We start from the raw sequence: 13,735 nt of genomic DNA, 5'->3' as shown, positions 1-13,735 counted from the left end.
GGGAGGATTCCCTGGGGAAGGCCCAGGACACGCTGGGGGGACTATGTCTCTCGGCTGGCCTGGGAACGCCTCGGCCTTCCCCCGGAGGAGCTGGAGGAAGTGTCTGGAGAGAGGGAAGTCTGGGCATCTTTGCTTAGACTGCTGCCTCCGCGACCCGGTCCCGGATAAGTGGAAGAAAATGGATGGATGGATGGATGGAAGATTCAAATATGCTGTAGATTTCATCATAAGAGGGAATAAATGAGAGGTACTAAAATTAATGGATAGGAAAGTGTATTTAAGAGCCGTGTGGAGTATGCAAACTCAGGTTGTGGGAAGGAAATATAACACCATTCTCTATAAAATGGTGTTATGAATTCAGAAATATTAATCTTTTACATCATTCCATTTGGAAAACATCTTGGGTGGCAACAGTGTTGAGAAAGATGCTATAAATAAAGCTCTCATCCACAGGTTTAGGTGTCTAAGTGGGTGGGAACCAGCATTGATAATTGAAAAAGAAAAGAAAAAACAGAAAATTGAAAAGAAACAAATTCTTATGCATAACTAGACAAATACCTTGTTTCATGTCATTTTATGTTAAAATGTGGTGACAAAACATATTTTAACACAAATTAGGAGAACAGATGCTACAGCCTCTAACTGTTCCAGTATCCTTTAACAGACACCTTTTCCTTTACATTTAAGAAGTCAAACATCCCAAAAAACTAAAGAGAGAAATAGGCCTAAAGCCATTACATATATCTTGTTAAATTTTACCTTAATTTTAACTAAATCTATAAGTTTGACTATATAAAAAGACTTAGAGTACATCAAACACATGAAGTGGACACTTTATGCCAGCATTTTCTTGTTCTGACACAGCAGAAAACAACTGATATTACTAGTCAAAATTATAGACATGCCACTGGACATCCCCTTTTTTTGAAAGAAAATGATGCCTGGTAAAAGCTGCCATGCAAAGACAAAATAAAATATACATGCCAAGCTGTATGAGCTTGCAGACAAATACCCACAATAAAGATGATCCCAGCTAGGCTCTATGATAAATAGCCTCTTGGTCTTTTCCCATATAAAGATGAGACAAAACTAGAATTACCACTTCAGTATTGTATGCCTCTGCTGACCAGTCAAATTCATGGGAATAGGACAGATTTGAGGTCACTGACCATGACCTTTGACCACCAAAGTCTCATCAGTTCATCCTTTATTCCAAGTGGACGCTTGTGCCAAATTTGAGGAGATTCCCTGAAGCCGTTTGTGATTTATCGTGTTCACAAGAATGGTCCAGACAGATGGACAGATGACTCGAAAACATAAAAAAAAAGCTCAAAAATAGATGATATGGAAAATCTTTATTATGTTGTACTTAATTATTTTTCAGATATACATCACTGTCTACATTTACCACTCACATCACTGCACCCTTAGAGCTCTGATTTGTAGCCTCAATGTCTGAGAGAGCAAAAGTGTGGTTGGCAGGTGAGAGCTTGATCAGGATTTACCCTCTTGGTCAGGCATATATGCACAGCAGGCCACCCAGTTTTAGTATCTGTTATGTTGTGCTGGTAATATTTCACAATGTATCCACATCACATATTTAAGTGTGGTGTCTGTGAATCACAAAATGTCATACAGTGTTAAAATTGAGATATTTCAGTGTTTCCTCTATTCCTACAGCTCTGAGAGCTTCATTTTTAGCTCATGACTGCTCATACTTGTTTGCGTCTGTGCCTGTGTGCCAGTCTCAATGCGGCTTTTCAGGCCAGCTAAAGGCAGAATTTGAGCATGCAAAGCGAGAGAGCCACAGCTGACCACAGTGACGTAAGCTGCACTGACCAGTCCGGCCAATGCTGCATGCACATATAAGTACTCACACACACACACACACACCCACACACACACACACACACGCACGCCCTCTCACTTACCTATACTCCTATTTCCACAGAATTACTCATCAATGGCTCCTCAGTGTGAATGTGTGTATGCATGAGTGTGTGAGGGCGAGAGAGCCAGAGAGAGAGAAAGAGAGAGAGTGTACCTATGCATGCCAGTTGCAGCTGTCGCTCCTAGCATTGAAGAGAGACACTGTCATTTACAGTTTTCCTCTTCTCACTTAAAAACACATTTATACATGTTGTAAGATTTTATGTTTCAATATGTTAAACCGTAATATATGAAAAATTGCTTATATGAAACGTAATTTATTCAGTGATCATATAATGAGCTTGTAAGTTTCATATTAATTTCATCCTTAGAACTGTTTTGACAATTTTGACAGATGGCAACTGTGTGTGTGTGTGTGTTGGAATGAGTAGTACAAATATAACTTAAGGTTGGGATTTGTATTCAAACCTGCCACAAAGTTTTATTGCCCAGAGGGATAATTATTCCAGTTTGCATATTATATAGGATATTTAATTAAAAAAAATTAAATCATCTCAAAGATGCTCTGTCCATTAAACCTCTCATGGCTCCCTAACTATATAATGACCTGGTTGCCTTTCTTACACTGACCTGCTGACAGCTTCAATTAAGCTGCTCATAACGCTTCTGGCAAAGCCCAGTTCACCCACCCCCCAATGCCATTTTACTAGCAATCAAATATCAACTTGGACAGCCTGTGCATAAAAGTTGAACAAAACGATTTCATGATTTTCACAAGAATAGTTTTGATTGCACTACTCAAGTCTCATTCACACCTTTGTGCTTGAAATAACATCAGCGGTCACCTGAGCAACAACTGACTGAATCATCCAGGCTGCTCAGATGCAGAGTTGAATGCCATCACAGTTCATACACAGAGGTGACATGTTGAAGGGCCAAAGACGACACATGCCCGTCAGGACACGGTTGTATAACATATTCCCTGTTCACCACAGCAAACACAACGCTTGTTCAACAGCCATAATTCACACGATTTGTTCAATTCAGTGAGCTATTCACATCATAATGAGGCTATATCCTACAGCAGAAAGGAGACGGTTACACACTCACACATTCACATACACTCAATCAGATAGAAGCGGAACATCTGAAGTAGTTGCAGCAGATTTTCATCTCAGTCTTTTGTTAGAATGATCACTTTACTGCTGCACACTCTTTAAGAATATTCTCTTTCAGCAGCCTTTGCTCTTTAATGAGTAGTTTTAGCTACCGGGACATGTTCTGTCAGCTCATTTCAGTAAACAGTAGACACAAAAGTCTTTCTGCTCCATCATACAGTCACAAGGGTCAGATTATTAAGGTCACATTATGAGGGGATATGAATAATAAGTGAGAGGGAGAAATGGGGAGTGAGGGATTTGCTGTACTTTCTTCCTGGGGCTTATAAACCATATGCTCAGCCCTGGGACACAATAAACAACACGAGGGGCTCAGCAAGAGCCCAGAGACAGACCAACACATGGGAAGCAGGCTGTTAACTGTCAGCCGGGATCAGGTTTTTGGAGGAAGTACTCCATGACTGTCAAACTGTCAGAGTTCAGCATTAGAAACATAGAGACAAGTTGAGTTTAATTGAAAGCTTCAGTTCAAAGGGTGTATGTTCAGCTAGAATATTATTCAACTGCATGAATATTGACAAAATGTCCAGCAATATTAAATTTAAATAAGGTTTGGCTGATGCATTTTTGAATCAATTAAAGTCCATATAAAGAGATCCACTGCTATGGACAAGCTAAAGACTGACTGTTGCACAACACCTTGTCCTTAGCCCTTTTGATTTTTTGTTAAAAAGACAAAGAAATACACTTATTTGCTTTGTGGCACAGTGTTATACAATATGACCAATATGACTCATGTTTGTACATAAAATATAAAGCCTATTAACTTACACAGCACATAGACTGGAAGCATGGGGGAAGCTAGCCAATAGCCTGGCAGATAACCTCATAGTGAACTAGTTTTTTTATAGAGAATATGAAGGTATGTCTGGCTGTGGCCAATGTTGGGACTGGGTCGCCATTTTTAAAGGTATGTGCTGTATTTACTTGCATACATTTTGTTTTGTTTGGATAAAAAGTTGCTTAAATCATTTAGATCTCACTTTACTGCCAGTGGTAGTTCACAACGGATAACCTTAGCTGACTGTAGCTAACTCGAAGCAGACCTAGAGATCCTGCCGATCAGCGACAGACTGAAAAATGACTCTGCCCTCTGAACTCAGCTATCTAGTAGCTGTCGGCAGATAACACAAACACTGCAGATGAATCAATTTCTGTCTGGTCTGTGTTCAAACTGGACACTAAAGTGGATGTTTGGACCTAGTTGAAGCATCCACTACTGTGTGTAGATCTATGCTATAGTATTTCGTTCTTTAAATCAACGTATAAGCTTATGTAGTGTATATATTATGATAGATAATGATATATTATGATGATAATGAGCATGATCCTTCAAACATGGATAATTTACCCAAAATAGTTGAAGCATCCACTACTGTGTGTAGATCTATGCTATAGTATTTCGTTCTTTAAATCAACGTATAAGCTTATGTAGTGTATATATTATGATAGATAATGAGCATGATCCTTCAAACATGGATAATTTACCCAAAATTCAACCCAGCATGATGACAACTTCACATTCTCTATACTGAAGTTTTGCTACAGAATCAATGCCTTACAGGTAAAATGTACATCAGAAAGCTTTATAAAGATTTTATTACCATTAGAAAGACTCAGTCTGGCTGTTTTCTTCCCAGTCTTTGTGCTGAGTTAAGCCAACCAGTGGATTATTTTTTAACATGCAGACTCGACAGTGGTATCAACTCTCCAACAGAAAGCAAATAAGCATATTTCTCAAAATGTCAAACTAGTCCTTATCTGTTAAAAGAACTCACACACAGCTTTACAGCATTTTTCAAAGTATGCCAAGTACATCCAGAAGATTCAGAGGTAAAGTGAAAAACAGAGTAAGCGCTGAAGCAAAGGGACAATCCCCCGAGATCTCTGAAAGAAAGAAAGAGGTGGATGATGGAGAAAAAAAGGGAGAGGCAGAGAGAGAAAGCGAGAGCCCCAGCACAGAGAAGGATCAAAGGTTTGTGCTCTGCATCCCAATGGACATCCGGTCACCAATACTGATGAGTCCGAGTGTGTGATGCTCCATTCAAAGGGTTTATATCTCATGGGTAAGCAAGTGGTCATTGCATGGATGTCTTTGCACCATGTTATTCAACTGCAGTTTTGGAGATAAAAAAGGCAAAGAAAAAAATGAAAACTGTTTACACTCTATGAGACTGACACTACTTTGATCTTTACTTAGGGTGTACTTGCTCATGTATCACAGTTACAGTACTGTTACACTTTTAGTGGATGAAAATTAAAACCTCTACACTTTCATAGCATAATGAAGGATAAACTACAGAATTCTCTTTTATTTTGCATTAAATAATTTAGTAACGTTTAATTATATGTTTATTCCTTTGACAATTTTGTAGCAAAACAGCAACAATAATAATTACTGTAAGTGTGGTGCTGCGTTGTTTCGGTGGCATATGAACATCTGAGGCATATGAGTCTTGATGATCATAACGAATTCATCGTCTACTAATGTCACTCTGAAATGTGTTTACTCTGCATTTTATAGGTGCAGATCTGTATGAACACATCCTTGACAGTTTCTGTGCCACATAATGCAAAATGACATTCAATTTAAGGTGCTACAGGAATAGAGAGAGGTCTGGAAATACAAGGCACAGCATGAAATGATCATTGTATTCCGCACACTAACTGAGAAGACAATTTTCCAAATGAGCCACTACATAAGCCAGTTAATATGCCATCAAATATAAACCAACTGTGGGAATACTACTGTGTGTCCCAGTTGGGGGAACTTTATTTTTTCTACCAATAATGGTCCAATAGTGCATCAATATCTTTATAACATAGGTAATTTTACAGCAGTTGCTCCAATTTTATTTTTTGCTTGAGTTAGAAAAAAAAAGCCTGTTTTGGTTCAAAAATAATAAAAAAAGCAATAACATTTTGTTCAATGCTTTTGCAACTGCTCACTGTGTTTGGAGCAGGACAAAAAAGAAACACTACTTTACATGACCGTGGTGTACTGCATTACAGTCGTGACCTATACCATTTAACAATGCTTTGTTGAAACAGCATGTCAACTGCTGCTATGATGATAAGAGGATTTGTTCCAGATTTGTACAGTCATTACTGTATTGCTCTTTAAATTGGATCTATATGAGTTGTACAGTATAAGCTTCCAGCATAGTCGGGAAAAATGTGAATCTGCGGTGTAACCTGTTCTACAAAGTCATATCTTCCTCAATTATGAATCTTTCATGTGGAAGATAAACACAGATCCACCATGAACTGTCAAAAGAGCCACATTATTATACTTGAGAGAATGCATGCACTATTTTTGTTCTATTGTCACACGCTTCCCTGTTTGTCTGTTGACCTAAAAACAGGGAGATCCTTCTGCCATTTAACAGATGAGTTATCAACAGATGACAATGACAAACACTTTTACTTAAAGACTTTGTAAATTTAACACTATAGCTGATTTAGAATAAACTGCTTCTAAAAATAAATAAATAATTAAAATAGTCAACTATACTTTGTCAGAATTATTCATTGTCTAGCATTGTACATAATGTGATATAGTCTCTAAACATGTAGATTTCAGCATTATCTCTCATTAGTGTGCATTTGTCTATCACAGATGGTTGAAAATCCTCTGGTGATACACTCATGACCCCCAGCGGGATTCTGTCCCTTTAACTTGAGAGCCTATTAATTGCCTGTAATTATCTTTTGCAAGTAGCATCTCTTCTCTTGCCACATTGCTACAAATACCATAGTACCGACTGAGACATTTCACTATTTTATTGCACAGTAGGTCTTGTACAGTCCAAATTTGTCATCACAGGTGTAAAGCACATCTGCCTTACCAAACCCAACCCAACCCCCATTCAATGTTTTTGAAGGGCAATATTTTTCATTTTTCTTATGTTGAAACAACAGCTTGCATACAGAAAATTCACAAAGACCGTGCCTTGTCTTGGTTCTATGGATGGAAAAACTAAATAATGAGAAATTTTTAAGCTAGCTTGGTTGATTACTTTGTGTTTAAAGTGTGCTGTTCTATAACATTTGGGAATCATCCACAGCTCTCTTGATGCATTCAAAATCTTTAAAGTTTAGTGCAAATTTGAAGAAACAAGATGACAGAAACAAAAGCAACAAACTAAGAAAATTATAAGGCAACAATTATAAATATATCAAAAATAGCCATTAGAGAACCACTTTTGTTACAAAAAAGGTACAAAAGTTTTGTCTTGTACCAGTGAGAGAGACATATTTTTCAGTTCTTCTGCTGATTTTGCAGCCTTGTATCCCAGCTGGTGAAGTACTTTTTGACACATGGTCTGTGTGTATTCTACCATGTCATAAGACAGTTTCAAACGCCAACTCTCTGCATTAGCGGCTGAATCCCTCACTGTACCAAACTTGTGTTTTGCTGAGGGCTCATTGCTGCCCCGAGTGTTTGCATGTATCCAGTCTTCCACATTTTTATCCATAGGCAGCCCCAGATAGTCATAGATCTCTTTTGTCTTTTGAAGTGGGTTTCTAGCTAGATCCTCATATCGAACCAACATGTATTTCCCTTTCAGCCAGGGGGGATGGCTGAGACCAGTTGAAACTGAACTGAGAAAGTCTTCACAGACAACCGTAAGCTGACTCAAGTCTAGATTATATGGCCTTCTCCCTGTGGCCCTCCAAATACGCCACAGCCGATATGTATCCCTGAATGTCTCAATCCGTGATGACAAAATACCACGTGGGTCTCTGACGAGTTGAATCACTTTAATATTCAGTCGGGGGTCTTCCACCAAAGCACGTAGATCTCCAATCTCAGGCACCCGAACAATTTTGATTGCCATGTGCCGCTTCTCACGGCATGCCTCTGTTGCTAAGGTCATGTTTAGAGCTGCGCATTTCTTAACACAGTCCCCCTCTTCCACATTAATATCAGCTGAACCAAAGGCATCACATACAGGTTGCTGGCACAATGCTCGGCTGGCACCACGACGAAACAGTTTATCTGTGGTGTGGTTCGTGGGGGTCGGTTTGATATAGCTCTCCAGAAAATAAAGATCACAATCGTACAAGCTACGTAGGAGGTCTCGACTGGCACCCAGCATCACACGCCGATCTGCAGCATTGCGGCTATGTGATAGACGTGGAATCAGTGTGGTCTGTACATGATAAAGAGGCTCAAACAGGTAGAATACATCCTGGTTCTGGTTGAGCAGCTGGCCAACAAAGGAAGAACCACTACGGGTGGTGGCTAGGACAAGGATGTGTGTTTTACGTGTGGTATTGATGGAAAAGTAAGGGTAGTCATCACAGCCACCACTGCCTGCTGCTCCCCGCTCAAAGGGAGATTCTGTTTCTTGGCCCCCAAGACCACAGTTCTGGGGGCTGGGCAACGGGCACAACTGAAAGGGCTTGGAAGTGAGTGTTCGGATGGCTGTGTACTGGATGGCAATGGAGGCCAAGGCCAGCAGAATCACTGCCTTCCAGGAACACTGCATGGCTGAACCACTTCATTTAGACACAGCGGTCCATGCCAGGTCCTCCCTGTGAACAAAGAACGTTTCATCTTTTTATTATTAGAAATTGTTTTATTTGTTATTTGATTTATTGTACCCAAACAAAATACTACAGGGTACTGTAGATTTCTTATTGTTTTAAAATGGCAATTGTAATTACATATTTAATACTATAATGACACAGTACAGGGAGAAAGAAGAACTTCATAATAAAAATCTCATTTGAATATATCAATTGATGGTGGGAAAGCATGTATTGCAACTGATTTTAGAATTGAGGGTGAGTTATCACTGGATTGAATATATGCATTATGAGGACTTTTTTAAACTTGTGATTCTAGGTCCAAATGCCTATATTTTTATTTACTTTGGTACTTACAATATGTTGAAGGCAAGTTTGAAGATTAATTGTATATTGAGTCTAAAAAAAACAAAACACAAGCAGCACTTCGTAATAGGATTGCTGTAGCCATGACACAAAATCCTGCGAGTTGATCATTTGTCTCCTGTTTCTCCTTCCACTGCAACAACTCAAGTTTTAAAAATTAAAACAAATAAAGAGGAGAGTTCTGAGCTCTTAACTTTTGGTTGCTATCCAATTAACTGACATTGACTGCCAAGAGCAGTCTGGAAACCCTGACCACTGTGAAGTGGAAGCACAAAACAGGCTGTATACAGAATCTAAACTATGGCAACACCTTTTTATTTATACCTGTGATATAAAAATACTTCTGGGTATAGCATCTGTACAAGTTCAAAATGCACCAAAACTTTAAAATCATCAGTGACTATGGACACAGAGTAGTTCACCCAAATACTACACTGCAGAACACCCCATACATTCACCCTTGCCCTGTCTACTCCCAGCTTGTCTGCATCTAATCCGACGACTTTTTTTTGGCCTGCTGATAAATGGGCTGTATTGCACTTGTTTGAGAAAAAAAATCTTAGAAAGTGCATAAAGGTAAACAGTAGTTTTGAGCTTCAATGCCAATGTCATGTCAAGGGGAAATGATGTTCCACGTGAAGACCTGGATGATCATATAACAACTCTGTCTCATTCAAGAGTTGCTTTTTAAAAATAATACTGTGGTATAATTTATACAGGGAGCTCTGATGATCTTCACAAGCCACGCATAAGAATTGTAAGATCCAAAATAGAAATGACGCATCAGACTATTTTTTTGACTCCATAAAATCCCAGAATTGTGTCATAAAAGCAGATTTAAAAAAAAACCACCCCCCACCACCACCTCCACTACCGCCCTTATAGAGACTACAGCCTTCTGTTTATGTCAAGGAGCTGAGTGTTTTGATGGTTTGCTTTATACTGTGACAATACAAAAACACTGATTTCTAGGGCCACAGATAGCAATAAACACGACTTGTGCTTATAAGGAGCAGCAATGCTCCTGCTCAGATATTCTGAATAAAAAAAGCTCTATTGCAGCGTTTAGGCTTCCTGACAAAGATTTTCCGCGATGCAGACATCCTCACTAAAGCTGTGATAAGACAGCAGAACACAAATGAATGCATCCCACCCGCAAATGTTAAAAAAATCTATTCAAAAAACGCATGTACACAACCTCAGATTTACCACGGCACAGTAATATTATGAAGTAGATACACACTTGTTTTTGTTATACCTTGTTGGTAGTTGTAGTATTCTCATGATGCGCTATGCGGCCATGAATCACGCCGGTTTAGTCCTCGAACGCTATCATCCATGCGCTTCTTCTCGCGTAGAGCAGAATAAACCTGGATTTTCCATACGATGGTGCGAGTTGGTTTAAGTTGAACGGTTGGTTTCAGGCACAGAATCAAAAACGGGGAAAAAGTGGCGGAGTAACGTGGAGCTGTTGTGTTATTATTAAGCAGCCGGGCAGTGAGACTGACCAGTGAGAGCTGTTTCGCTTAAATGATGCGCAGAGGCTGAGAGAGTGCGAGGTACACAAGGACTGACTGTCTGGACCACCCTAACCCCTCCCTCTTTCCACCTGCTCCTCTCTCTGCCTCTCCCCTCCTCCCTCTCTCACTCACACACATACACAAACGCACATCATCATCCTCAGTCTGAGCAAATCAGCTCTTTTCACCCAGTCAGTGTGGCTGCCAGTTCAGTGACTCCATCAGCATTTTTCATTTTGAATTGCCTGCAAATATTTGATAGTTTTTTTTTTATGAAACTACTACATTTTGATTTTTCTTTTCTTTATGAATGAACTGGATACAGAACTCACCTCAGGTTATTTTAGCTTACTTATCTTTCTGTACATGGTATCTGTACCCGTCTGATTTTACTTAGGAAATTGCTAGATGTGCCTGTTTGAGGCATTTTGTGACACAAAGGTTTTCTTCTGACGCTGACTGAACTCATCACATCAGCATTACCACCTCAGGCTCTGCACGACTTGTGTGTGTAGCTAAGCCCCACACTCAACAATTCACCAAGGATCCTCTGAAGGGGCCCATAAGGTCAAACCCTACTTTTATTTTCTTTATCATGGCTTTTAACTTTACTCTTTTTACATTTACTACTGTATTCCTTAACATGATAGTGCAGTGTTTGATATTATGCAGTGGGCAGTTGTACTGTTCTCCTGTACTTCTTTAATCTTTTGCATTGTATTTTTTTTCCTACACTGATGTCCATCTGCTACCCCCTGAAGAGCCCGCTCACTCTTGTTTTGCATTGGTGTTTTGCAGGTGTTGGCCAGGGGTGGCTAGAATCTGATTGGCCACCTCTGGTGACGCCCCTGCCAGAGTCAAAATGTGATGTTTGTCAGTATGAACAATGAAAATTGAAAAACAATGACAATTTTTTGCCTTAAATGTAACTAACATTTTCCTGGTGCTTTATTCATCAAATGAATTTTATTTTACACCATGCATGCAGCATGATGCTTGCACTTGTTTCTCCAGGAGAAAATAAGGAGTGCATCTAAAGTTATCTAAAGAAAACGTGCATCTTTTACAAAAAAGTAAACAAATATATTTTTAATAATGTATGGTTTATTTTTCCATAAAACTAAGGGTTTAATTTAATTTTAACATATATTTCAAATGTACTACCCTGTCTCTGAGTTGGTGCCCCAAATTGGCCACCCCATCCAAAATTTTCTAGATCCACCCCTGCTGTTTTGGTTAACTTTGTAGTGGAATTTAGCAATTGAAATACTTTTTTTTTGAAAAACTATTTTTTTTCAAAATGTCTTAATTGTTTGACATAAAAAAGTCAGTTATATACATCACAGAATACAGTTGATGCAACTCTTTCTCCTATTTTGATTTAGAGCAGCAGATGACCACCAGACAACAACTTTTTATCAACTTTATCCTGCAGTGTTTATACATATGACTGTTTATCCATGCTGATACATTACTTTTTAACTTATGGTATTTTATAATATGTGTGGCCCTTGCCGGTGATCAGGAAATACTGTATGTGTAACTCTGTGTTATTAAACAGTAAGAGGCATCATGTAGTGGGGACTACAGCAAGCTACAGTGCATTTTCCTAATAGTTCCACCACATCCTCATCGTCTCTACTGTCTGGTGACATATTTTTTATTGACTAAATTATTACATTTTAATTCAGTGATATTTGATTAATAACTCACACCATGAGTTGGGTGGCAAGTGACACTGGAGCCTATCCCAGCCGACACTGGGTACACCCTGGACTGGTCACCAATCTATCACAGGGTTGGCACTTAGAGACAGACAATCACACACATTCCTACGGGCAATTTAGAGTCGCCAGTCAACCTAAACTGCATGTCTTTGGACTGTGGGAGGAAGCTGGAGAGAATCCATACAGGCACAGGGAGAACATGCAAGCTCTGCACAGAAAAGGCAATGGGTTGGCCCAGACTTGAACCCAGAACCTTCTTGCTGTGAAGCAACAGCGCTGACCACCTCATCATTGTGCCACTGTAAGTAAAATCAAGGGTTTTAAATAAGCATGAAATATATGCAAAGATTGATGCTAAGAAACAAAATTAGCAGCTGCAAATCTGCTTAAGTTATTTAATATTATGGGTGCATTAACATGTAATCAGCATTTTAATGTTTCAGCTGATACACTGTCAGTTTTACTTTACCAGTATCACATTTTTAGGATTACACTGTCTTGTATGTAAAACCTTATCTCTCCAATAAGTGTAGCAAAGTAAAGAGCAAAATATTTCACTCTAAAGTGTAGTAGAGTTGAAATATACAATAGAACAAAATGAATAACTCAGAAAAGTACAGAAGTATGGCACTGTACTGCATGGTTATCACCACCTCTGATGGTGTCACAGATTATTCCCCTGTTAACATATGTACATAAAGTAGAGATCACTAGTAGAGATCACATACAGTACACTGTCAAAATCAATCATCTACCCTAGCTGGTCTTTTTTTTTTTACATTTCTCTACATTTATTTGCCCTGGCCTGGATGCCCTGGGAAGAATTGTCTTAACTTTGCAGTTGAAAGGGTGCCTGGATCTACTTGCAGCACAGGCCACAGTGAGGCCAGCCAAGCAGCAGCAACTGTACATAGCTCTGATTCTATAGTTATTCCAAGAGCACTGATGTCAGTGAACCCAGCTTGTAGATGTCTTGTCCAGGGACACACTCCCTCACTGAAGCTGGACATCTGCTGCTGTGAGATAGCCTTTCAGCACATTATTATGTAAGGTTATTTTTCTTCAGCATGGTGTAAAAGAATGTGTAGTAGATTCATAAGATGCCAAGCTAAATAATGTTGGGGGAGGTGTTGGTTTTGTTCTTTTCACTATCATCTTTATGCCAATACACACATGGCAACAGAAACCATGGTTTTGTATGTGGCATTTTTCATTCATACCTTGGAACACTGTGCACACAAGGGTCTCAAGGGATTGTCTTGTTCTTATTTACAAAATAGGAGGAGGCAGAACACAGAGCACCTTAAAGTATGAAAAACCTGTGTTACTTCAACCATTTTCTATTAGAATATTCTTTATAGTATTTGCTGTATTTGCTGTAACCGTAGTGACTTCTCAATGCACCAAAAAGAAGCAAATGTAAGGAGAGATATTATGAACTGCACATTTTACAAATATACAGTATGTGTTTTAACAGACATTTTATCACATATTCTTCTACTGGATCAAAAATCTCTAC

General features: G+C 39.0%; 1 protein-coding gene across 1 annotated transcript; it reads right to left on the bottom strand.

Moving 5' to 3' along the window:
• Positions 1-4,451: 4,451 nt before the first annotated feature.
• Positions 4,452-10,535, bottom strand: LOC109965056 (carbohydrate sulfotransferase 1). Its single transcript, XM_020608790.1, has 2 exons — positions 10,228-10,535; positions 4,452-8,609 (listed from the first exon to the last, which is right to left on the bottom strand). The coding sequence occupies exon 2, from the start codon at positions 8,561-8,563 to the stop codon at positions 7,277-7,279; it is 1,287 nt and encodes a 428-aa protein (XP_020464446.1). The 5' UTR covers positions 8,564-8,609; positions 10,228-10,535; the 3' UTR covers positions 4,452-7,276.
• Positions 10,536-13,735: the final 3,200 nt, after the last annotated feature.

Source organism: Monopterus albus, unplaced genomic scaffold (genome assembly GCF_001952655.1).
Source record: "Monopterus albus unplaced genomic scaffold, M_albus_1.0 scaffold95.1, whole genome shotgun sequence".
NCBI lineage: Eukaryota > Metazoa > Chordata > Actinopteri > Synbranchiformes > Synbranchidae > Monopterus > Monopterus albus.
This window is presented reverse-complemented; position numbering and strand designations above follow the sequence as displayed.

Bases quoted from the DNA above. Each gene is read 5' to 3' on its own strand.
- LOC109965056 (XM_020608790.1), bottom strand. From the start codon at position 8,563: ATGCAGTGTTCCTGGAAGGCAGTGATTCTGCTGGCCTTGGCCTCCATT.